Here is a 27,854-nt window from a genome sequence, read left to right on the forward strand (position 1 = left end):
CAGGGAGGGGCGAGCCTGCTCCCGTGAAGGAAGCCAGGCAGCAGGGACACGGCTCAGGACTGGCCGGAGGGGGGCGGTCGCGCCTGGCCGGCACTGCCCCCAGGCCTGAGAGTCCAGAAGAGGGAAGGGGAGACGGGGTGGGGGGAGCGGGAAGTGACCTCCACGTGGCAGAAAACGATGTTCAAGGCAGTGACGGCGAGGGGGGCCCATGCAAGGGGCTGAAGGACGCCTGCCCCGTCACTCCCACTCCAGGCGGCCCGGGGCCCACAGCATCTGCGTCCACCATCCGAGCTCAGACCCTGGGGTTCAAGTCGGTCTCGAGAACGTGCTCCATGCTCAGTGACCGGCGTGTGGTCTAGCCTGCACGATGCAGAGGAGTGCATGGCAACACGAGCTAGGAGGCGGGACCCGGCTCCCCGCCCTACGTTGAAAGGCCAGTAGATCACAGGCATCTGCCTTCCAGCCTCACCAGTGGTTTCCAGGAGGTGCAGGGGTCTGTCAGCTGAGGGGTCTCAGTAACAGCAGGGCCTTTCATCACAAGGGTTTTACCTCTTTTGGAAAAAAGTATGTTTTACCTGAGCCTAGAAGCTCGTGGTCAAGTCTTCTTCATGACCATCAGTCTTCAGGATAAACTACAGAGAGGAAATTGTCACATCAGAATAGGGTGAGGTTTCTTTGTCAGATAGACTCTCTCCTTTCTCCTTATTGCAGCATCTGAGCCTGTCGTTCGAATGAGATAAAACCCATACATGCTGTGTTGAGACCTGAAAAGTGACCTAAGTCCAGGACCAAGTTTTTTAAAAAAGTGTGTGTATGAAATTGATTTTTTAACAGACGCAGATGTGAACTTCTTCCATCAAGTCCTATGAAGTAACTGTGGTCAGACCCTCATAAGCAGACTAAGTGGTCATCCAGGTCCTGCAGAGTTTATTTTCACCACGTGGATGTTGAGCGTGGCTGCCAAGCTACCCTGCGGCAGAAACATTCCTGCCCTTAGAACCTTGCTCTGTGTACTGACAACAGTCAGCCGTTGGCCTCTCTGACATAGAAAACGTTGTGTAGCAGTTCCGTGCCTGGTGCAAATCCCTAAAACCACAAATTGCCATTAGCCTTGCTTACTGCTCAGTTGCCTGGGAAACCGGTTTGTGTGTTGAATGAGTCCACACGTGGGAATGGCTGGCACTGGGCAGTGGCAGGCGGGGAGGGACAGGCCAGTAACTTCAGATCTATAGCCGAGAGACCTTCTTTAATTTAGGTTCCTTGGTTCTGTCCAGGTGATTCTGGTCTACGTCATAAAATAAGCCTTTTACATCTTCTTGAAAACTCGCCGGCCAGTAGGCACTTCCCCCGTTGACGGCACCTCCCGTGTCTTACTCGTGCACAGTCTGAACTTTGAGGGGCTGAGGGTTCGGGCTGTGTCCTCCCTGCCGCGTCCTCCCGCGTCTCACGCGCCATCCGCTCTTCTTCCTTCCAGGCGAATGAAATGCTGCTCAGCGGACGGAAGCTGACGGCGCAGGAGGCGTGCGGCAAAGGCCTGGTCTCCCAGGTGTTCTGGCCCGGGACCTTCACCCAGGAAGTCATGGTCCGCATTAAGGAGCTCGCCTCCTGCAACCCGGTTGTACGTCCAGTTCCTTCTCTTCCGTGCGTCAGTGCTCTCACCGCGACCTTTCCCTGCAGGGCGCGCACAGGGGGCACCCACGGCTGCCTCATGTGCGACACCGGAGGCCGGGCTCGGGCCTCTGCTGACCTTGCCCTCCCTCTGCAGATACCCAGGAGCCCAGGAGTGCAGTTCAAGCTGAGAGTCAGTCACTTAAAAATGTCCCCTGAAAGTCTGCAAAAAGCAATGTTTCTAAAGTTCTTTACTGTTTCCAAAGCCCTTTCGTACAACCGCACTTATTTCTCCCTCAGTGGACTTTGGTTTTTGTTTAATAAGTGTGCTGGGTGATAGTCTTCTAACAAAGTTGCATTTAGCAAATTACAGGGTGAAATGTTATTTCATATTAACTGACACAACTCCCATCTAAGCTGGCCAGGCATCGACAGCTCATTACCGAAATTAAATTCCGGTTAGAAAACCCCCAGGGCGGGCATTCTCAATGAGTATCACAGGTGTGGACAGGGTCCACGCTGGGGGCAGGGTCCCCGCAGCCGTAGCTCAGGCCCAAGGCTGGTTGTGCTGCTGGGGCAGGACCAGGGCACGGAGAGCACAGCTGTTGTGAATTAGCTTAACAGCCCTTTGAAGTGGAGAATTTGTCCAGTATCCACAGTGAATGAAATACACATTATACCTATGTCAGGCCTGACACGTATCGTAAGATGTTTGTTTGGTCACCTTCTTACCAGGTGGCTCCTCAGGTTTGCTAACTGCCTCCGTAAGTTCGGGGGCAGCAAGGAGCCAGCCCTTGCAGCCACAGTCCCCGCTAACTCACAGCTCCTTGTCTGGCACAGGTGCTCGAGGAATCCAAGGCCCTGGTGCGCTGCAACATGAAGCTGGAGCTGGAGCAGGCCAACGAGCGGGAGTGCGAGGTGCTGAAGAAGATCTGGGGCTCGGCCCAGGGCATGGACTCCATGCTCAAGTACCTGCAGAGGAAGATCGACGAGTTCTGACGGCCGGGCTGCCCCAGACGACCCTGGAGTCGCATCGCGCAGGCCGGCTGGGGCTCCCCGGGGCGCGGACCCACCCTCACAGCCTGAAACAGGTTCACGTGGAGCTCACGCTTGGAAGCAGGACTTGAAACAGCCAAGCTATTTATTACCAAGGAGTTTTTAAGTACTGTAACTTTAAAATAAATAACTACAAAGCTCCTTTGTCCAAACGTCATTATTTTATACTTAATATACACACAAGTATAAAAGTGTAATTGTGAGCTCTGGGCTGCTCGTTGAGGCTCTACTTTTTGTTATCTTTGGCTAGTACTGTATAAAAAAGAAGTGTGTTTTCCTGGTTTGGGTGTCAGAAAAGTCTGGAATAATGTTTGTTTTCCTTGTTTTTTCCTTCTAGAAAACAGAATCTAAAGAGGTGTTAGCCCACCTCGCCCCCTGCCCCAACCCCAAATAGAAATACGAAAAGATCTGAGGCATGCCCTTGTCTCCAGGAAGGTACAAAACCTCAGAGATCGAAAATTCTCAATCGAAAGGAAGACTTATTCTTTTAGGATAAGTATTTCTGATTAATACACCCACTGATGAATATACCCCCAGACTAAAACACGCCTAGGATTCACGCTGAGAAATGAATTGATTCTGCCCTCTTTCTTAAATATGTCCGATTCTTACCCAGTTAACAGGAAGAAACCACTCTCTCTCTAGGGGAAAGCTTGTTTTGCAGTGTTAGCGAATCACTGAATAGCTAAGTATGATCTCTAAGTTATAGGGGGTTTATAATTAGTTTTTCTGACCCATTTGAAAAAATAACTATGTAAGTGCTTCTTGTTGCTGGGTGAGAACTACTTTATATACAGTTTTGGTTTTCTATTTGCAGATATGATTGATGTATTACACCAAAAATAAAGTATTTTTATGTTTATAAAGTGTAATTTTTAGGTTCACTTAGAATATATTTTATTTAATAAGTTAAAATTCTTTCGGCACACTATTAAATGCAGAAACTCCTTTTTAAGAGAAAGAACTACCTTATATCGACGTTTAATGTTCTTGGTCTCTGCTTTCATGTCTACACAATATACCAAGTACAGGATGCTGTCCGAGAGTGCCCTGTGTAAATAGACGTCCACATTCCTGCCAGGAGTGGGGACTGATTCCTGATTCCAGACGCCTATCATTCGGTAGGTTTCTGAGCTTGCAATCATATTGAATGTATGAAGAATGAAATAAAATCAAAACCTTATTTTTGTACAGTTTTGAAGTTTATACTTAGAACCGACCACCTCCCGGCCTCGTGGAGAGCCGTACAGCGTGGACATCTGCCTTTACCATGTATTGGCTGGTGCAGTATTTTTGCATCTGTGGGACCTACTTTTTTCGTTCAGTAGTTTGAACTATATATAAACTGTACAATCTGTAAAGTTTTTATAGAATAAATATTCAGCTGTGAAAACTGGTTAAATAAAACTAATATTTCTTAACACATTCGAAATGTGTCTCTGATAATTCTTCACTTCTGAAGTCCCTCATGAGACGTTTACATTTTGTGTGAAGTATACACAGGGGCATATCACATTGGACAGTTTAAGGGAAACCCACGCCCACAGTGTAACCAGAAGCAGGTGGAGGGCAGCTGGCTAGGGCCACCCCACTGCCCCTCTTGGCCAGAGAGCGAAAGAGGGGGAAAGCCTCTGGGCCCAGCAGGAGCCCAGTGGGCCAAGGCCAGGGGCTTGCCTCCTGGCCGCCTCAGGGGCTCCAACCTGCTCGTCCTTCATTTGGCTTACACTAATACGAACAAATGGTATGCAAAAGAAGGAAACTGTGTTAGAGAATTGGTGTCTACCAAGTAGTGACAGACATCACGAGAGGGGGACAACGGGGGGCATAGGGCTCTTGTCTGCTGGGTCTGTCACTGCCCTCATCTGCTTCCCCCAAAGCCCAGTCTGATCAGCCCCTCTGGTGGCCTCTGTGTCACTGACCTTTCTGTCCCTTCCATAACCGGCTTTCCCCAGCCCTGCCCTTCCTGTCCTAGAGTGCTCTGGTGGCCTCCAGAACATGCCAGGAGGGCCCTGCCCTCCACGGTAAGGGAGAGACTCCACAGGCAGATGAAACAGTCCTCCAAGTGCCTTTAGGCCCTGGAGTAAAGCCCAGAACTTGAGTGACATCGTGAATCTGCGACATTGCATGCACCTGTTTAGCTTTATTTTTTTAATAAATTTATCTTATTTATTTTTGGCTAAATTGGGTCTTCATTGCAGTGCGTGGGCCTCTCATTGCAGTGGCTTCTCTTGTTGCAGAGCACGGGCTCTAGGCGCGCAGGCTTCAGTAGTTGTGGCTCGGCTCTAGAGCGCAGGCTCAGTAGTTGTGGCGCACGGGCTTAGTCGCTCCGCTGCATGTGGGATCTTCCCGACCCAGGGCTCGAACCCGTGTCCCCTGCACTGGCAGGTGGATTCTTAACCACTGCGCCACCAGGGAAGCCCACTTGTTTAGCTTTATACGTGAGGAAAGAGGCTCAGAGGGGCCAGAGGACCTGCTCGTCATCATACAGCCTGAGTGGTCTGGCCCCCAGGAGCAGCTAATGCTCTCCAGACGCCACTGCTCCTCCCTCAGCACCCTGACTCACCAAAATCAAACTCAGATAAAAACTGGCCATGGGTAGTGCAAAGCAGTGGTTGCCGGACTTTGTTGCATATTAGAATCATCTGGAGAGCCTGGAAAGCTCTGGATGCCCACAAAACCATTTAAATCAGCACCTCAGGGCTGAGATTCAAGCATCTAGGGTATTTGGCCCAGGACAAGTAGCTTGGCTCTTCTGTGCCTAGAGTGGGGATGGGCAGGAGGGTGGCCTGGAGAATCCAGTCCATTCTGCACCCTGTGAGCCCACAGTCCTGTGCATGGAAGTGGTGGGCAGTGGGGGGTTGATTCAGGCTGCTTGGCAGCTCGGGATTTAGGGTTTTTTCAAGCGGAGGCTGGACCTACCCTAGAATTTTGATGTCTACAAACTATTCTGCATCTGGAGGAGCTGGACCAGTCCACCAAGCGATCTCTATGCTAACACTTAGAAATAAACATCCTGGGCTTCCCTGGTGGTGCAGTGGTTGAGAGTCTGCCTGCCAGTGCAGGGGACACGGGTTCGAGCCCTGGTCTGGGAAGATCCCACATGCCGCAGAGCGACTGGGCCCGTGAGCCACAACTACAGAGCCTGTGCGTCTGGAGCCTGTGCTCCGCAACAAGAGAGACCGCGATGGTGAGAGGCCCGCGCATCATGATGAAGAGCGGCCCCCGCTTGCTGCAACTAGAGAAAGCCCTCGCACAGAAACGAAGACCCAACACAGCCAAAAATAAATAATAAATAATAATAAAAAAAAAAAAAAGAAATGAACATCCTCAAGGAGGTCAGCCAAGACAGTGGAGTAGAGAGACCCTGAGCTCACCTCTCACAGGCATGCCTAAAATCAAAACTATTTGCAGAACCACCATCAATGAAAAAGCCCAGAACCTACCAGAAAATATCTTCTACAACTAAAGATACAAAGAAAGAGTGACATGGGTAGGAAGGGCAGAGTCGCAATGTAGTCGAGTCCCATACCCCAGGTGGGCAACCCACAAACGTGAGAATCACTACAACTGCAGAGGTTCTCCCAAAGGATACAGGGTCTGAGCCCCACATCGGGTTCCTCAGTCTGTGAATCTGTGCCAGGAACACAAGCCCCCAGAACATTCGGCTTGGAAGGGCAGCAGGGCTTTCAGGAGTCCCAGAGGGCGGGGGGAAATAGACTTCACTCTTAACGGACCACACGAAACCTCACGAGGACCTGGTGATGGCAAGTGACCCTTTGGATCTCTCTCCAGCTTACTGGCCTCAGGACCCAGCCCCTCCCCCCCACCAGCCTGTAGGCACCAGGACTGAGGTGCGTCAGGCCACACGACATACTGGGTGTGCACACAGCCCCACCCGCCAGCACAGAGGCCGCCTTAAGATGCCCCTGAACCCACAGCCATCCCTGGACACGGCCCCGCCCCTCCAGAGGGCCCAGGACCCAGCCCAAACGCCAGCACACAGGCACTACACCATGGATACCCAGGGCCCTGCGGCCAGAGACCCCAAGGCCCATCTCTACCCATCAGTGGCCAGGTACCGGCCCCAGAATCCCCAGCCCCGCTCAGCAGCAAGCCTCAGGACCACCCATGGGCAGGCAGACCCAGCCACAGGACACCCACAGCCCCTCAACCTGCAGCCTCAGCACACTCACCAGCAGGCCAGCACCTGTCCTGGGAGCAGCTGGGCCCTGGTTCTGCCCACTAGCAAATGAAAATAATAACAATGATCAAAAATCTATGGGACACAGCTCTAAGAGGGACGTTCATAGCGATACAATCTTACATCAGGAAACGAGAGAAATCTCAAACAACCTGACCTTACACCTAAAGGAACTAGAAAAAGAACAAAGAAAACCCAAAGTTAGCAGAAGGAAAGAAATCATAAAGATCAGAGCAAAAATAAATGAAGTAGAGAAAAAAACAATAGAAAAGATCAGTGAAACTAAGAGCTAGTTCTTTGAAAAGAAAATTCATAAACCTTTAGGCAGACTCATTAAGAAAAAAAGAGAGGGCCCAAATCAAGAAGATCAGATATGAAAAAGGAGAAGTTACAACTGACACCGTAAACATACAAAGGATAAGAGACTACTACGAACTATAGTATATACTATACTATATAGTTATATCCCAATAAAATGGACAACCTTGAGGAAATTGACAAATTCCTAGAAATGTACAACCTCCCAAGACTGAACCAGGAAGAAACAGAAAATATGAACAGACCAATTACCAGTAATGAAATTGAATCAGTAACTTTTAAAAAGCCTCCCAAACAAAGGTCCAGGACCAAATGGCTTCACAGGTGAATTCTTCCAAACACTTAAAAAACACTTAACACCTATCCTCCTCACACTATTCCAAAAAAAATTGCAGAGGAAGGAACACTCTTGAACTCATTCTGTGAGTACAGCACCACCTTGATACCAAAACCAGACAAAGATACCACAAAAAAAGAAAATTACATGCCAATATCACTGATTAACATACATGCAAAAATCCTAAACAAAATACTAGCAAACCAAATGCATTAAAAGGATCATACCATGATCAAGTGGGATTTATCCCAGGGATGCAAGAACTTTTCAATATCCACAAATTAATCAATGTTACGCACCACATTAAACTAAAGAATAAAAACCATATGATCATCTCAATAGATGCAGAAAAAGTACTTGATAAAATTCAACATCCATTTATGATAAAAACTCTCCAGAAAGTGGGTATAGAGGGAACATACCTCAACATAATAAAGGCCATATATGATAAGCCCACCCCTAACATTATATTCAGTGGTAAAAAGTTGAAAGTATTTTCTCTAAGATCAGGAACAAGACAAGGATGCCCACTCTTGCCACTTTTATGAAACACAGTATTGGAAGTCCTAGCCACAGCACTCACACAAGAAAAAAAAAAGTAAAAGGAATCCAAATTGGAAAGGAAGAAGTAAAACTGTCATTGTTTGCAGATTACATGATACTATACATAGAAAATCCTAAGGACACCACCAGAAAACTACTAGCACTCATCAATGAATTTGATGAGTAAATTTGTAATTAATCAGTAAATTTGTAATTAATACAAAATTAATATACAGAAATCTGTTGAATTTCTATACACACAATGAACTATCAGGAAGAGAAATTAAGGAAACAATTCCGTGTACAATTGCATCAGGAAAGAATAAAATACCTAGTAATAAACCTACCTACGGAAGCTAAAGACCTGTACTCAGAAAACTATAAGACACTGATGAAAGAAATTGAAGATGACACAAACGTATGGAAAGATACATCATATTCATGGATTTAAAGAATTAATATTGTTATAAGGACCATATTACCCAAGGCAATCTACATATTCAATGTTATCCCTATCAAAATACCATTGGTATTTTTCACAGAACTAGAACAAATAATTTTAAAATTTGTATAGAAACACAAAAGACCCTGAATAGCCAAAACAATCTTGAGAAAGAACAGAATTGGAAGAATTGTATAGACTTCAGACTATACAGTGCTGCAGTAATCAAAACAGTATGGTACTGGCACAGAAATAGACACCTAAGATCAATGGAACAGAATAGAGAGCCCATAAATAAACCCATGCACTTGCGGTCAATTAACCTATGACAAAGGAGACAAGATACAGTGGAGAAAAGACAGTCTCTTCGATAACTGGTACGAGGAAAACTGGACAGCTACATGTAAAAGAATGAAATTAGTACATTTCCTAACACTATACACAAAAATAAACTCAAAATGGATTGAAGACCTAAATGTAAGATCAGAAACCATAAAGCTCTTAGAAGAAAACATAGGCAGAACACTCTTTGACATAAATCATAGCAATATATTTTTTGGATCTGTCTCCTAAGGCAAAGGAAACAAAAGCAAAAGTAAACAAATGGGACCTAATTAAACTTAAAAGCTTTTGCAGAGCAAAGGAAACCATTGACAAAATGAAAAGACAACCTAAAGGAATGGGAGAAATTATTTGTAAATGATATGATCGATAAGGGGTTAATATCCAAAATATATAAAAAGTTCATACAACTCAACATCAAAAATATAAACAACCCAATTTAAAACATGGGCAGAAGACCTGAGCAGACATTTTTCCAAAGAAGACATACAGATGGCCAACAGGCACATAAGATGCTCAATATCGTTAATCAGAAAAATGCAAATCAAAACCATAATGAGATATCATCTCACACCTGTCAGAATGGCTATCATCAAAAAGACCATTAAGGGATTTCCCTGGCAGTCCAGTGGTTAAGACTCCACACTTCCACTGCAGAGGGCACCGGTTCAATCCTTGGTCAGGGAACTAAGATCTCATATGCCGCATGGCACAACCGAAAAAAAAAAAAGACTAATAACAAATGTTGGTGAAGATGTGGAGAAAAGGGAACCCCGGTACACTGCTGGTGGGAATGTAAATTGGTACAGCCACCACGGAAAAAAGTATGGAGGTTCCTCAAATAATTAAAAATAGAACAACCATATGATCTAGCAATTCCACTCCTGGGTATATATCCAAAGAAAATGAAAACACTAACTGGAAAAGACACATGCACTCCAATGTTCACAGCACTATTGTTTATAATAGCCAAGATATGAAAGCAACCTAAGTGTCCATCAACAGATGAATGGATAAAGATGTGGTATCAGCATACAATGGAATACTACTCAGCCATAAAAAAGAATGAAATTTTGCCATTTGCAACAACTTGGAGGTCATTAGGCTTAGTGAAATAAGACAGAAAGACAAATGCTATAGAATATCACTTATATGTGGAATCTAAAAAATAAAACAAGTTAGTTAATATAACAAAAGAAACAAACTCTGTACACATATACAGAACAAACTAGTGGTTACCAGTGGGGAGAGGGGCAAGATAGGGGTAGGGGATTAAGAGGCACAAACTACTATGTATAAAATAAATAAACTATGAGGATATATTGTACAGTGCAGGGAATATAGCCAATATTTTATAATAACTAAATAACTTCACTTATAAAGGTTTAAAATTTGTGAATAACTATGTTGTATACATGAAACATATAATATTGTAAATCAACTATACCTCAATTTAAAAAATGAAAATAAAATATCACCCCTCAGGGCTTCCCTGGTGGCACACTGGTTAAGAATCCGCCTGCCAATGCAGGGGACACGGGTTCAAGCCCTGGTCCGGGAAGATCCCACATGCCACAAAGCAACTAAGCCCACGCACCACAACTACTGAGCCTGTGCTCTAGAGCCTGCAAGCCACAACTACTGAGCCCACGTGCCTAGAGCCCATGCTCCGCAACAAGAGAAGCCACCACAATGAGAAGCCCGCATACAACGAAGAGCAGCCCCCGCTCGCCACAATTAGAGGAAGTCCACACACAGCAACAAAGACCCAACGCAGCCAAAAAAATAATTAATTTTTAAAAATCACCCCTCTATAAAAAATAAATAAATAAACAAACAGCTTCCCTGCTTGGCAACAGGGGAAGGACTGACAACATTCCAGAAAACTCCTCCCTGTCCTCCAGGGAACACTATGATGGTGTCTCTGAAGATGCAGACAAATATCTGCTTGGTAAAAATGGCTGATTTGAACATTGGTTTAAAAGTTACTTTTTGCTGTGATTGAAAGACTAAACTTTATTAAAAGTTGACTTTATGATCTTAGAGCCATATTATGTCCTTAGGTGACTTTTTTTTTTTTAAACAAATGCCTGTACTAAACAAAGGCTAAGGTCTAATGAGTTTTAACATTAATTCCTATTTCCCTAAATTTTATGTCATATTCTAAAACTAAACTTAAAAGGATTGAAGTCATACAAACTATGTCCTTCAACCACAATGGAATGAAATTAGATATCAATAACAAATTTAGGAAAGTAAAAAATATGAGGACATTAAAAGATTAAATTCCTAAACAAAGAATAAACTTTTACAAGAGAAATTAGAAAATATTCAGAGATAAATGAAAGTGAAAAATGTAAATATTTAATAAATTATATAACAAAACACCTATGTTAAAAAGAAAAGTAAACAGATATTAAGTCAGTAACATTACACCTTAAACTAGAAAAAAGAAGAGAAAACTAAACCCATAGCAAGCAGAAGGAAGTAAATGAAACAAAGATTAGAGCAGAAATAAGTAAAATGAAGAATATAAAAATAGTAGAGAAAAATCAAGGAAACCAAATGTTAGTTCTTTGAAAAAATTAGACTGATTAAGGAAAAAAGAATACTCAAATTACTAACAGCAGGAGTGAGAGAGAGAACAGTACTACCAAACTTACAGAAATAAAAAGAACATAAGGGGAGCACTATGAGCAATTGTATGCCAACAAATTAGATGAGTGACATGAGATGGGCTAATTCCTAGAAAGAAACAAACTACTGAAACTGACTCAAGCAATAGACAACTTGAATACACCTATAACCAGTAAAGAGACTGAGTCAGTAATCAAAAACTTCCCACAAAGAAAAGCCCTGGACCAAATGGCTCCACTCATGAATTCTATCAAACACTTAAGGAGGAATCAGTATCACATTCACAGAAAGATAGACAAAATGAAAAGGCAGAGACCTATGTACCAGATGAAGGAACAAGATAAAACCCCAGAAAAATTAAATGAAGTGGAGATAGGCAACCTCCCAGAAAAAGAACTCAGAATAATGATAGTGAAGATAAGCCAGGACCTCGGAAAAAGAATGCAGGCAAAGATCAAGAAGATGCAAGAAATGTTTAACAAAGACCTAGAAGAATTAAAGAACAAACAAAGAGACATGAACAATACAATAACTGAAATGAAAAATACACTAGAAGGAATCAATAGCAGAATAACTGAGTCAGAAGAATGGATAAGTGACCTAGAAAACAGAATGGTGGAATTCACTGCCAGGGAACAGAATAAAGAAAAAAGAATGAAAAGAAATGAAGACAGCCTAAGAGACCTCTGGGACAATATTAAATGCACCAACATTCTCATTATAGGGGTCGCAGAAGGAGAAGAGAGAGAGAAAGGACCAGAGAAAATATTTGAAGAGATTATAGTCAAAAACTTCCCTAACATGGGAAAGGAAATAGCCACCCAAGTCCAGAAAGTGCAGAGAGTCCCATACAGGATAAACCCAAGGAGAAACACGCCAAGACACATAGTAATCAATTTGACAAAAATTAAAGACACAGAAAAGTTATTAAAAGCAACAAGGGAAAAACGACAAATAACATACAAGGGAACTCTCATAGGGTTAACAGCTGATTTCTCAGCAGAAACTCCACAAGCCAGAAGCGAGTGGTATGATATACTTAAAGGGATGAAAGGGAAGAAACTACAACCAAGATTACTCTACCTGGCAAGGATTTCATTCAGATTTGATAGAGAAATCAAAAGCTTTACAGAAAAAGCAAAAGCTAAGAGAATTCAGCACTACCAAACCAGCTCTACAATAAATGCTAAAGGAACTTTGCTAAGTGGGAAACACAAGAGAAGAAAAGGATCTACAAAAACAAACCCAAAACAATTAAGAAAATGGTAATAGGAACATACATATTAATAATTACCTTAAACGTGAATGGATTAAATGCTCCAACCAAAAGACACAGGCTCACTGAATGGATACAAAAACAAGACCCATATATATGCTGTCTACAAGAGACCCACTTCAGACCTAGGGACACACACAGACTGAAAGTGAGGGGATGGAAAAAGATACTCCATGCAAATGGAAATCAAAAGAAAGCTGGAGTAGCAATACTCGTATCAGATAAAATAGACTTTAAAATAAAGAATGTTACAAGAGACAAGGCAGGACACTACATAATGGTCAAGGGATCAATTCAAGAAGAAGATATAACAATTATAAATATATATGCACCCAACATAGGAGCACCTCAATACATAAGGCAACTACTAACAGCTATAAAAGAGGAAATCAACAGTAACACAATAATAGTGGGGGACTTTAATACCTCACTTACACCAATGGACAGGTCATCCAAACAGAATATTAATAAGGAAACACAAGCTTTAAATGACACAATAGACCAGATAGATTTAATTGATATTTATAGGACATTCCAACCCCAAACAGCAGATTACACTTTCTTCTCAAGTGCGCACTGAACGTTCTCTAGGATAGATCACATCTTGGGCCACAAATCAAGCCTCAGTAAATTTAAGAAAATTGAAATCATATCAAGCATCTTTTCTGACCACAATGCTATGAGATTAGAAATGAATTACAGGGAAAAAAACGTAAAAAACACAGACACATGGAGGCTAAACAATACGTTACTAAATCACCAAGAGATCACTGAAGAAATCAAAGAGGAAATCAAAAAATACCTGGAGGCAAATAACAATGAAAACACGACGATCCAAAACCTATGGGATGCAGCAAAAGCAGTTCTAAGAGGGAAGTTTATAGCAATACAATCCTACCTCAAGAAACAAACATCTCAAATAAACAATCTAACCTCACACCTAAAGGAACTAGAGAAAGAACAAACAAAACCCAAAGTTAGTAGAAGGAAAGAAATCATAAAGATCAGAGCAGAAATAAATGAAATAGAAACAAAACAATAGCAAAGATCAATAAAACTAAAAGCTGGTTCTTTGAAAAGATAAACAAAATCAATAAACCATTAGCCAGACTCATCAAGAAAAAGAGGGAGAGGACACAAATCAATAAAATTAGAAATGAAAACGGAGAAGTTACAACAGACACCACAGAAATACAAAGCATCCTAAGAGACTACTACAGGCAACTCTATGCCAATAAAATGGACAACCTGGAAGAAATGGACAAATTCTTAGAAAGGTGTAACCTTCCAAGACTGAACCAGGAAGAAAATATGAACAGACCAATCACAAGTAATGAAATTGAAACTGTGATTAAAAATCTTCCAACAAACAAAAGTCCAGGACCAGATGGCTTCACAGGTGAATTCTATCAAACATTTAGAGAAGAGCTAACACCCATCCTTCTCAAACTCTTCCAAAAATTGCAGAGAAAGCAATACTCCCAAACTCATTCTATGAGGCCACCATCACCCTGATACCAAAGCCAGACAAAGATACTACAGAAAAAGAAAATTACAGACCAATATCACTGATGAATATAGATTCAAAAAAATCCTCAACAAAATACTAGTAAACAGAATCCAACAACACATTAAAAGGATCATACACCATGATCAAGTGGGATTTGTCCCAGGGATGAAGGATTCTTCAATATACGCAAATCAATGTGATACACCATATTAACAAATTGAAGAATAAAAACAATATGACCATCTCAATAGATGCAGAAAAAGCTTTTGACAAAATTCAACACCGATTTATGATAAAAACTCTCCAGAAAGTGGGCATAGAGGGAACCTACCTCAACATAATAAAGGCCATATATGACAAACCCACAGCAAACATCATTCTCAATGGTGAAAAACTGAAAGCATTTCCTCTAAGATCAGGAACAAGACAAGGATGTCCACTCTCCCCACTCTTATTCAACATAGTTTTGGAAGTCCTAGCCACAGCAATCAGAGAAGAAATTAAAGGAATACAAATCGGAAAAGAAGTAAAGCTGTCACTGTTTGCAGATGACATGATACTATACAAAGAGAATTCTAAAGATGCCAGCAGAAAACTACTAGAGCTAATCAATAAATTTGGTAAAGTTGCAGGATACAAAATTAATGCACAGAGATCTCTTGCATTCCTATACACTAATGATGAAAAATCTGAAAGAGAAATTATGGAAACACTCCCATTTACCACTGCAACAAAAAGGATAAAATACCTAGGAATAAAGCTACCTAGGGAGACAAAAGACCTGTATGCAGAAAACTGTAAGACACTGATGAAAGAAATTAAAGATGATACCAACAGATGGAGAGATATATACCATATTCTTGGATTGGAAGAATCAATATTGTGAAAATGACTATACTACCCAAAGCAATCTACAGATTCAATGCAATCCCTATCAAATTACCAATGCATTTCTTACAGAACTAGAACAAAAATCTTAAAATTTATATGGAGACACAAAAGACCCTGAAGAGCCAAAGCAACCTTGAGGGGAAAAAAACGGAGCTGGAGGGACACCTATTTCAGACTATACTACAAAGCTACAGTAATCAAGACAATATGGTACTGGCACAAAAACAGAAATATAGATCAATGGAACAGGATAGAAAGCCCAGAGATAAACCCATGCACCTATGGTCAACTAATCTATGACAAAGGAGACAAGGATATACAATGGAGAAAAGACAGTCTCTTCAATAAGTGGTGCTGGGAAAACTGGACAGCTACATGTAAAAGAATGAAATTAGAACACTCCCTAACACCATACACAAAAATAAACTCAAAATGGATTAAAGACCTAAATGTAAGACCGGACACTATAGAACTCTTAGAGGAAAACTTAGGAACAACACTCTTTGACATAAATCACAGCAAGATCCTTTTTGACCCACCTCCCAGAGTAATGGAAATAAAAACAAAAATAAGCAAATAGGACCTAATGAAACTTAAAAGCTTTTGCACAGCAAAGGAAACTATAAACAAGACAAAAAGACAACCCTCAGAATGGAAGAAAATATTTGCAAACAAATCTAATGGACAAAGGATTAATCTCCAAAATATATAAACAGCTCATGCAGCTCAATATTAAAAAACCAAACAACCCAATCAAAAAATGGGCAGAAGACCTAAATAGACATTTCTCCAAAGAAGACATACAGATGGCCAAGAGGCACATGAAAAGCTGCTCAACATCACTAATTATTAGAGAAATGCAAATTAAAACTACAATGAGGCATCACCTCACACCGGTTAGAATAGGCATCATCAGAAAATCTACAAACAACAAATGCTGGAGAGGGTGTGGAGAAAAGGGAACCCTCTTGCACTGTTGGTGGGAATGTAAATTGATACAGCCACTATGGAGAACAGTATGGAGGCTCCTTAAAAAACTAAAAATAGAATTACCATATGACCCAGCAATCCCACTACTGGGCATATACCCAGAGAAAACCATAATTCAAAAAGACACATGCACCCCAATGTTCATTGCAGCACTATTTACAATAGCCAGGTCATGGAGGCAACCTAAATGCCCATTGACAGATGAATGGATAAAGAAGTTGTGGTACATATATACAATGGAATATTACTCAGCCATAAAAAGGAATGAAACTGGGTCATTTGTAGAAACGTGGATGGACCTAGAGACTGTCATACAGAGTGAAGTAAGTCAGAAAGAGAAAAACAAGTATCGGACATTAACGTATATATGTGGAATCTAGAAAAAAGGTACAGATGAACCGGTTTGCAAAGGCAGAAATAGAGACACAGATGTAGAGAAGTATGGACACCAAGGGGGGAAAGTGGGGCAGAGGGTGGTGGTGGGATGAATTGGGAGATTGGGATTGACATGTATACTCTAATATGTATGAAATAGATAAGTAATAAGAACCTGCTGTATAAAAAATAAATAAAATTAAAAAAAAAAAGGAGGAATCAGTTCCTTCATAAATGCTTCCAAGAAATAGAACACTTTTTAACTTATTCTATGAGGCCAGTATTACCCTAATACCAAAATCACACAAAGACATCACAGGAGAAGGAAACTATAGAACAACATTTCTTATAAGTGCAAAAATTCTCTACAAAATAATCTGGCACCATATAAAAATTACACACCATGACCAAGTGCGATTTATTTCATGAATGCAAGCTTAGTTCAACACACACACACACACACAAAAATCAATATACAATATTGATAAAATGAAGGATAGAACTACATGATCATCTCAAATGCAGAAAAAGCACTTGAAAAATCTGATAGTCATCATAATAAAAATACTCAACAAACAGGGATAGGGGCTTCGCTGGTGGCTCAGTGGTTAAGAATCCTCCTGCCAATGCAGGGGACACGGGTTCGAGCCCTGGTCTGGGAAGATCCCACATGCCACGGAGCAACTAAGCCCGTGCACCACAACTACTGAGCCTGCTGCACTCTAGAGCCCGCGAGCCACAACTACTGAAGCCCACGCACTTAGAGCCTGTACTCCAAAACAAGAGAAGCCACCACAATGAGAAGCTCGTGCACCACAACGAAGAGTAGCCCCCCGCTCGCTGCAACTAGAGAAAGCCTGCACACAGCAACGAAGACCCAACGCAGCCAAAAAATAAAATTTTAAAATTTTAAAAAACAGGGATAGAAGGGATATCCTCAACTTGATAAAGGGCATCTGTGAAAAACCCATAGCTAACATCATACTTAATAGTGTGAAAGCTTTCACCCGAAAATCAGGAACAAGAGAAAGATGTTTGCTCTTGCCACTTCTATCCAACATTTTATTGAAGGTTCTAGCCGGGACAATTACACAAGAAAAATGGAATATTACTCAGCCAGAAAAAACAATGAGATCTTGCCATTTGTGACAATATAGATAAACCTCGAGGGCATTATGCTAAGTGAGATGAGTCATAGAAAGATGAACACTGTGTGATCTCACTTACATGTGAAATTCAAAATAAAACAAACCCACCAAGCTCATAGATACAGAAAACAGATGGGTGGTTGACAGAGATGGGGGTGGGAGGGGTGGGTGAAATGGATGAAGGGGATCAAGAGGTATGAACTTTCAGTTATAAAATAAATAAGTCATGGGGATGTGATGTACAGCAATGGCAACTTATAGTTAATGCTGTGTTGTACATCTGCAAGTTGCCAAGAGAGTAGATAAGGTTGCAGGATACAAGATCAATATACAAAAATCAATTGTATTGCTAGCTATTATATACACTAGCAATAAACAATCTGAAAATGAAATTAAGAAAGCAATTCCATCTACAATAGAATCAAAAAGAATAAAATTATTAGGAATAAATTAACCAAAGAAGTGCAAGACCTGTGCACTGGAAACTACAAAACACTGCTGAAAGAATTAAAGGCGACCTAAATAAACAGAAAGACATTCATATGGATTGGGAGACTTAATATTGTTAAACTGGCAAAACTAAATTTGTCTACAGATTCAATGAAATCCCTATCAAAATTCCAACTGCCTTTTTTGCAGAAATGGATGAGCTAGTCCTAAAATTCATATGAGAATGAAAGGGATCCAGGATAGCCAATTCAATCTTGAAAGTGAAGACAAAGTTGGAGGTCTCACACTTCCCAATTTCAAAACTTACTGCAGGGCTACATCAATCAAGACAGTGTGGTACTGGCAATAAGGAAGGACACATGGATCAATGGAATAAAACTGAGAGTCCAGAAATAAACCCTTACATCTATAATCAATTGATTTTCAACAAGGATGCCAAGATCACTCAATGGGGAAAGAATAGTCTTTTTCACAAATGATTCTGGGACAACTGGATATCGACATGCAAAAGCATCAAGTTGGACTCACCATAAACAAAACGCAAAATGGATTAAAAACAAAACTAAATCTAAGACGTACAAATATAAAACTTTCAGAAGACATAGGTATAACTTCTCATGATCTTGGATTAGGCAATATTTTTTTAGGTATGACACTAAAAGCATAACCAAAGAAAAAAATAAGTTGGACTTCATCAAAAAAAATTTTTTTTAACTTTGTACTTCAAATAACACTACCAAGAAAGTGAAAAGGCAACTCACAGACTGGAGAAAGTTTTTGCAAATTATAAATGTTATGAGGGTCTAGTGTCCAGAATATATAAAGAACTCTTACAATTCAACAGTAAAGAGACAACACAATTTAAAAATAGGCAAAGGATCTGAATAGACATTTCTCCAAAGATATACAAATGGCCAGTAAGCACATGAAAAGATATTCAATATATCATTAATCATTAGGGAAATACAAATCAAAACCTTAATGAGGGACTTCCCTGGTGGTCCAGCAGGTAAGACTCCGTGCTCCCAACGCAGGGGGCCCAAGTTCGATCCCTGGTCAGGGAACTAGATCCCGCATGCTGCAACTAAAGATCCCGCATGCTGTGACTAAAGACCCAGCACAGCCAAATAAATATTAAAAAAAAAAAAACCAAAAAACATAATGACATACCACTTCAATATACTAGGCTGGCTATAATGGAAAAAATGGAAAATACCAAACATTGATGAAAATGTGGAAAAACTGGAAACCTATACTGCTAGCAGGAATATAAATTGGTGCAGCCACTGTGGAAAAACAGCTTGACAGTTCCACAAAAAAAGTTAAACACAGAGTTACTATATAATTCTGCAATTCCATTCCTAATTATATAACCAAGAGAACTGAAAACAAATACTCAAATACTTGTACACAAATGTTCATAGCACCATTATTCATTACGGTCAAAAAGTAGAAACAACCGAGATGTCCATTAATGGATGAATGGATAAACAAAATACAGTATAGCCAAGTAATGGAAAGCTATTTGGCAATAAAAAGGAATGAAGTATTGATACATGCCACAACGTGGCTGAGCCTCAAAAACATCACGCTAAGTGGACAAAGCAGACACAAAAGGCCACATGTTGCATGATTCCATTTAGATGAGATGTCCGGAATAGGCAAGTCCATAGAGACAGAAAGGAGATTGGTTGTTGCCAGGCACTGAGGTGGGCGGGAGCAAGAGGAGTGACTGCTAGCAAGCGTAGGGTTTTATCTGGGGGAAATGAAAATGTTCTGAAATTAGTGATTTTTGCACAGCCTTATGAATATACTAAAAAACCACTGAATATTACACTATAAAATAGTTAATTTTATGGTATTTGGATTCTCCATTTTTTAAAATATACATATCCTCTCAACATCAGGAAAAAGTGGGAAACTATTTAATGGATCCAAAATAAGGAAGGAAAATGGACAAATACTAAGCATAGTTGATATGGCTTTTAGCTCAAAGTATTAATAAATATGTTAAGTGAAGGTGGACTAAATGCTTGTGTGAAGAAGTCTAGATATACGTATATGTTCTTTACAAACAAACATGTACAACTGAAGAGTTGAAGGTAAAGAGGTAGAAAATATAAACTGTGCAAATACTAACCAAAAAAAACCCCCAAAACAAAACTGGTGTAGCCGCATTAACATCAAAATATCTGTTAAAAAATCATGTTAGAAAAAAAGCTTTACTTCGGAATGACAGCCGAGTTCTACTAAAAGACAAAACAATTCCAAATGCGTGTGTACCTACTCACCTATCCTCAACATATAAAGCAAAAACTGATGCTGCTACTCCAGAAAACAGACAAGTGCAAAACCATCAAGGGAGATGTTGGCACATCTCCGCAATTGATAGCATCTGACCTTCTTGTGTGTCTTCAACGGAGGTGGGATATTCAGTCATGTAACTGGTTTTGTGTTTTATTTTTTCGAGTTTCCAAGTGTGAGTACGAAGACTTCTAAAATTTCCTCCTACTGATTGCGCCTCTGGGGACTCACACCCTCCTCCTCCGTGGGGACCGGACCCAGCGACTTTTTAAGACAAGTGGAAAATGGCAGAAGTGATGGGTTGCCGTTCCTGAGCTCATACTGTGGAATACGGTGACTTGCTCTTCCTGCCTCTCCCTGCTCACTCTGGGGAAGCCTGCTGCCGAGCTGTGGTGGCCCTGAAGAGCCACCCAGGAACCAAGGAACTGAGGGTCGTTTACCACCAGAGCCAGTGAGGAGCCAGCTTAGAAGAAATCCCTCCCCAGCTGAGCCGCGAGGAGACTGCAGATGGTGAGAGACCCTGAGCCAGAGGGCACAGAGAAGCATGACTGGATGTAGTGTCCCAGGAACTGTGGAATTTGAAAAATATACCCAGAAGATCCGTCTCACAGCTCACTCTGGTACTGGATAGATACATCTACCTACATATATAGATGATAAATAGACATCTACATAGGGTCTTAGCCAAAGTTGCACATTCTGTTTATTCTCTGCATTTAAACATCACTTTGGGGAATTCCCAGGCGGTCCAGTAGTTAGGACTCGGTGCTTCCACTGCAGGGGGCACAGGTTTGATCCCTGGTCGGGGAATTAAGATCCCGCAAGCCATGCTGCACGGCAAAAAAAACCCCAAAAAACAAACAAGAAAGCAAAAAAAAAAAAAAAAAAACCACACGTCACTTCATAAGGGACTGGATACACAGATGGTTTTATGCCCGTACAACGGACGTCAGTGCAACTCAGTGTGTTATCAGTGACAGTGATATAGTGTATATTCATATAATGAGTGTTTACTACTTATAAGTAGGAATCATTCAGCTGTCTCTATATTAGAATCATAACCTATTCCATTTTTCAGGTGAGAAAACAGACTTAGGGAGGTTATGTCATTTCCCTAAGGTCACCCCCTAGTAAGGGTTGGAACAGGTATTTGACAGCAACCAAATCACAGCCAGGAGTGTAGTTCTACCGCTCATTGTCCCCTGGGCTCTGCACACCCCAGGGTCCAGGTGCACGTAGCCGGGGAAGAAGGAGCCAGGAGCACCTGCACTTTCACGTCCTCTGCAAACAAGCAGCTGAGAACTAGACTTGATTTTACCTGGAAACAGATGTGAACGTGACATTGACTACCTCTTGAATTTTAGAAGCATTTGTACACGTGTTACACGTATGCCGTTACAGGTGTCCCTGCTCTCAAGAGCTCATGAGCCAAAGTCAGTTTTTAGATCTTTTGTTACATAAACTCCTGCTACTCACCAGCTTAAACCCAGGAACCAACCTCATTTGGAATATGCACCCTCCCTCCTGACTCAAGCCTGGCATCTCACTCCCATTACCCAAACCAAGAACCAAGGAGATTTGGGTGGTGAGGGATAGTTACAAATGCACAAGGTAATTCCCTGGCGCTCCAGTGGTTAGGACTCCACGCTTTCACTACCAAGGGCTTTGGTTCAATCCCTGGTCAGGGAACTAAGATCCCACATGCCACGCAGTGCGGCCAAAAAACCCAAAACAAATACACAGAAAATACAAACTTTTGGTTTTGCTATCACTTGTTATTTCTAATGGATGCCATTGAGAAACTTCTCAAACAAATTAGCGTAAGTGGTTTCAATTTTACAAGAGTGTTTATATAACTTGTTCTTATAAAATATACCTGTTGGTGGAATGCCCCTTTTGTCCCCATCTTTAGAAATGTCACCAGATTCCCAAAGGGCACCTGCCTGAATATTTGGAAACCCATGCCCTCAGAGATACGAGTACCAGCCTTGTTCCTACTCACGGCTCCAGTGGGTCCCTTCCTTAGTACAGCCTCCAGTTTGCTGGGCTAGACGTCCTCACTTTGGGGCAGGAGCCACTCACGTACCACGTGACCTTTTCAGATTTCACTGTGAAGCAGACAGTTCACACCTCAGGCGCTTGGTCACCTGGAGTCCACCGCTGGGTGTTTGGGGATGGGGGGACCTTTCTAGCGTCTTGCTTGGGGGCTCAGCGTTCTCCCTCCTGTTGCTCTGGGGCTGATGCTCAGGTGGTTGACGGCTGCACTGATGAGGCTCCGATCCCGACACGGGGACCCGCCTGCCCGCCCCTCGTCCCGACACGGGGACCCGCCTGCCCGCCCCTCGTCCCGACACGGGGACCCGTCTGCCTGCCTCTCATCCTTCGCCAAAGACCGGGGCCGGCTGCCTGGCAACCACTGTTCATCAACAGAAAGACTGAGAGAACAGCTTAAATAGACTGGGGCAAACGCCCCACGGCAGCAGGTCAGCCCGTCAAGGACCCTCCAAAGCACTCTCCTAGACCCACACAATTTGGGTAAAATGGAAAAAAGTCAGTTGATTTACACTTTGCTGTAAATTTTTGTTAGGAGCAGTCTGTTAGTCGTGACAGTTACCACTTATTTCCTTTGCTACTAGAAAGCCTTATTACTCTGGAGTTTACAGCATCCTGGAGTGAGAAACTCTCATATAGACACCGTTTGGAAAGGAGAAACGACCTGTAATTCTGATTCAGTCAAAGTGTGCGGTCGTCACAGCAGCACCAGCCCCCAGCTGCCCAGGGACTCAGGTGTGCTTCGTTCCCTAGGGTTTTCACCCCCATCCCCCATCTCTCAATTTCCAATTTTCCCAGGAAGGAGGGAAGACCATCCCATTACCTGTGAGGAGGACGGAAATGCTGGTCGTGGGCCCTGCAGATTTTAAAGTTCAAGCCACAGGCTCCGGCGACTGCGTGTGTAGTAGCTGTAGGGACGCGGTAGATGCGGGATTGTGTCCTTCCTCCCATGTACGTCCGGCAAGGCCTCTCCTTGGCTTGGACCTTCCTGGAATCCTGACACGTAAAAGTGGTATCGGCAATCACACTGAAGCTCCTGAATCAGCCTCTAGGTGTTGGTCTCTTGTGACCAGGACACTTGGAAGAACCTACAGCTCCTGTAAGTGAGCAGGTTTGGGGAGAAAAGCGTGTACCCAAGTGACTGAAGTGTAACTTGAACCACTTCATTGCAAACTACCTGTACCTGTGTTAGGAGGTTTAACAGCTTCAAGGGGTAATTAACATGAAATAAACTGCACGTTTCAAGTGTACGACTTGATACGTTTCCACACCAGCTTTGGTTTGTTTTTTTACATTCCACATGTAAGTGAGATCATACAGTATTCGTCTTTCTCTGACATATTTCATTTAGCATGTACGCCGGGAACATCATCCCAATAATCAAGTGTGACCATCTCCATCACCGCAAACTTTCCTTGAGCCTCCTTGTAACCCACCCTCTTGCCCGTCCCCACCCTACCTCTCCCCCAGAAGCCACTGAGTCGCTTTTTGTCACAAATAAGCAGATTTGCAACCACGTATCATACCAGTTCTGAGCCCAGCAGGCAAATACATACTTTCTTTTTGTAGGTTGGGCGTTGCACGGCGTGTTTAAAATTCTCAATTCCCGGAGAGCGAGAGAAACAAGAGACAGATGCAGATGAAAGGCTGGTGCGGGGCCACAGCCTGGGAGTCTCCCCCAGAACAGCCCTACCTGCAGGCCAGCCCGACCGGCCTCTGCCCACGTGGCGGCAACCCTCCCCTCCTTTCCTGGCAGGCTCCGGGCGGCGGCGTGGGACTCCTGGCCGGTTCTGGCACCCAAACAACCGACCCCAGCAAGAGGACGCTGGGAGCCGGCCGCTGCGACCTGCCTCCCGCTCCTGCATCACTTAGCTGCTCGACTGGACGTCCTTCCCTTCTCCCTCCTCTCCCGGAGCTTCATCCTGTCAGCTCTGCCTCTGTTACTGCACCAAGTCCGTCTGGCCCGATGCGCAGCAAGCCAAGACGCCGAGGCGCCGAGCCTGCAGCCAAGAGAGGGTTCACTCATAAAGCAGCCAAGCGAGGAGACGGCAGAACAAACCTCAAACGCGCCTCCCGAAAGCCCCGGGGCTGGGGTATTTATGGGATGCGGAATAAAGAAGCCCGGGCGGTAGAGGGGCGGGGAGTGTGGGGAGAGGTGATTGGAAAAAGGTGCGGAACCGAGGTTCTGCGCAGGCGTAACTAAGCTACAGGCCTCTGCAGGTTCAAGAGGTCATCGAGCGGACACTCGTGCATGCTCACCTGGAGGGCCGGTGGTCCCATCCAGTCTTAACCAGCTGAGCTCAAACTAGACACAGGTGACTCCAAGATTCTGGAAAACAACTCAGGCCAACATCTTTTTTTTTAAGGCTACGTGCCGCGTGGAGAACACGCAAGTCTTAAAGCGACTTGATTAGCGACGGCGGCAGGTGAAATGGGTTTGACTCGTCACCCGCGGTTTCACCCCTTTCCCAGTCTACGCAGCCCCTGGAGCTCCGGTCAGTGTAAACAGATTCTTCTCTACCCTCAATCTGATTGCACAAGGATGCCTCTGGCTTGGCTCTGCCCCGAGGACATCACGCCTGTTCCCACCGGCGCCCCAGGCTTGCAGGATGCAGGTGGGGCCGGGAACGGTGCTGCCTGCCTCCCCCTGCTGTGCCCAGGCGCATCCTCTCCAATGCAGGAAGGCTGTCCGGACGTGGGGTGGCCTTGGAAATGGTCCGGCATATGGTTCGTGCCCGGGTTTGGGCTAATGATGAGGAAGATAGTGTTTTCCCACAAGATAAGAAATTACACCTGTGAAAGGCCTAGTTCGCTTCTGACACAAATAAGCGTCAGAGTGTTACAGCTCTTTTACAAGATGTCTAGCAGGTTTTCTGGTCCACACTGGAAAACCCAAGGGAAAAAAAAAAAAAAAGCATCAGAAAAGTAGGGTTTGTCGGCTGTCACCTTCTTAGACGGACAACATTCTGCCTATGGAATGTGTATCTCTCTCAATAAACCTGTTTTCACTTAAAAAAGAAAAGAAAGAAAGTAGATCTTAATAGGCATGTGCAGATTTTAAAAATTCCTTAGGAGACAGGTAAGGATTTCTTCAACGGGACACAAAAAAGACTAACCCAAAAGGAAAAGATCAATAAAAATTTCTTTTTTCCCCCAGTTTGATTGAGATATGATTGAGATATAACATTGTACAAGCTTACGGTACACAACGTAATGATTTGATATATGCATATGTTGCGAAATGATCACCACGTTAAGTTTAGTTAACATTCGTCACCACACAGTTACATTTTTTTTTCTTGTGATAAGAATTTTAAAGATCTAGTCTCTTAGCAACTTTCAAATATGCAATACAGTATTGTTAACTATAGTCACCATGCTACACATTACATCCCCAGGAGTTATTTATTTTATACTGGAAACATGCACCTTTTGAATCCCTTTACCCCTTTCTCCTCCCCCCACACTACCCACCTCCCTCACCTCTAGCAACCACCAATCTGTTCTTTGTAGCTATGAGCTTGGCTTTGGTGTTTTGGTTTTTTTTAGATTCCACGTATAAGAGAGATCATACAGTATTTGTCTTTCTCTGTCTAACATATTTCACTTAGCATGCCCTCAGGGTCCATCCATGTTGTTACAAATGGCAGGGTTTCCTTCTTTTTTATGACTGAATGATATTCCATTGTATGTTTGTTTGTTTATGACATCTTCTTTACCCATTAATTCACTGATGGACACTTAAGTTGTTTCCATGTCTTGGCTATTGTAAATAATGCTGCAATGAACATGGGGGTGCAGATATCTTTTCAGTTAGTGTTTTTATTTCCTTAAGATAAATACTGAGAAGTAGAATTGCTAGAGGATATGGTAGTTCTATTTAAATTTTTTGAGGAACCTCCATACTGTTCTCCATAGTGGCTGCATCAATTTACATTCCCACCAACAGTTTACAAGGTTTCTCTTTTCTCCACACACTCACCAGCACTTGTTATCTCTTGTCTTTTGATAATAGCCATTCTAACAGGTGTGAGGTGATAGTTCATTGTGGTTTTAATTTGCATTTCCTGACAATGAGTGATGTTGAGCACCCTTTCCCCTGTACCTGTTGGAATCTGTATGTTTTCTTTGAAAAAAAATGTCTATTCAGATTCTCTGCCCATTTTTAAATGGAATTATTTGTTCTTTTGCTGTTGAGTTGTATGAGTTCCTTATATATATATTTTTAACTAATTAATTTATTTTTGGCTGTGTTGGGTCTTCATTGCTGCCTGCAAGCTTTCTCTGGTTGCGGTGAGTGGGGGCTACTCTTCGTTGCGGTGAGCGGGCTTCTCATTGCGGTGGCTTCTCTTGTTGTGGAGCACGGGCTGTAGGCACGCGGGCTTCAGAAGTTGTGGCACGTGGGCTCAGTAGTTGTGGCTCGTGGGCTCTAGAGTGCAGGCTCAGTAGTTGTGGTGCACGGGCTTAGTTGCTCCATGGCGTGTGGGTTCTAGTTCCCTGACCAGGGCTCGAACCCATGTCCCCTGCATTGGCAGGCAGATTCTTAACCACTGTGCCACCAGGGAAGTCCTCCTTATATATTTTGGATATTAATCCCTTATCAGATGTGTGGTTTGCAAATATTTTCTCCCATTTCATTGGTTGATCATTTCTTTTGCTGTGCAGAAGCTTTCCAATTGTAAAATTAGGAATTCTTTTCATCCATAAGAGAGTGAAAAGGTAATTCAGAGGAAGAAGCATATTCATAATATATATAAAACAGACAAAGGACTGGTATCCAGGATATGTAAAGGATTCCTACAAATTAATAAGAAAAAGGCTGCTAACCCAATTGAAAAAAGGGCATAAGAGACAAACAGCTGGAAATGGATGGTGGTGATGGTTACACGATAATATGAATATACTAATACCACTGAACTGTACACTTAACAATGACAAATTTGATGTTATGTATATGTTACCACAATAAAGTAAAATAGTCAAGTTAATTAAAGAAAGAAAAGAGCAGGGACTTCACCAAAAAAGAAAGAAATACAAATGGCCAAGAAATATACAAAAAATGCTCAACCTCACAAGTCATCAGAGAAATTTAAACCACAGCAAGAAATCAATGCACACCTACCAGAATGGCTAAAATTAAAAAGACCGTTAATGCCAAGTGTTGGGGAGAATCTGGAGTGACTGAAACACTCATCCACTGCTGGTGGGAATGTAAAATAGCACAACCACTTTGGAAAACTCTTTGGCGGTATCCACTAAAGCCGGGCATACCCTCCTACCCAGAAACCCACTCCTGGGCATAGACCCAAAAGGAATGTGTACATACTGCCACCAGTGATGTGTACTAGGACATCTACAGCAGCGCTCTTTCCAA

General features: G+C 42.7%; 1 protein-coding gene and 1 non-coding gene across 3 annotated transcripts in view; both read left to right on the forward strand.

Moving 5' to 3' along the window:
• Positions 1-4,089, forward strand: part of CDYL (chromodomain Y like) — a 155,738-nt gene extending 151,649 nt beyond the window's left edge. For both annotated transcript variants that reach the window (XM_036869196.1, XM_036869197.1), the window contains exons 6-7: positions 1,475-1,618; positions 2,449-4,089. In XM_036869196.1, coding sequence (XP_036725091.1) covers positions 1,475-1,618; positions 2,449-2,607 — 303 coding nt within the window. In that variant the 3' untranslated portion in view covers positions 2,608-4,089. The remainder of the gene's footprint in view (positions 1-1,474; positions 1,619-2,448) is intronic.
• Positions 4,090-25,314: 21,225 nt separating this feature from the next.
• Positions 25,315-25,376, forward strand: LOC118904575. The gene has a single exon (XR_005022029.1). It is a non-coding gene; the product is annotated as a U7 small nuclear RNA (small nuclear RNA).
• Positions 25,377-27,854: the final 2,478 nt, after the last annotated feature.

The sequence above is a fragment of the Balaenoptera musculus genome, chromosome 11, assembly GCF_009873245.2.
Source record: "Balaenoptera musculus isolate JJ_BM4_2016_0621 chromosome 11, mBalMus1.pri.v3, whole genome shotgun sequence".
Lineage (NCBI taxonomy): Eukaryota > Metazoa > Chordata > Mammalia > Artiodactyla > Balaenopteridae > Balaenoptera > Balaenoptera musculus.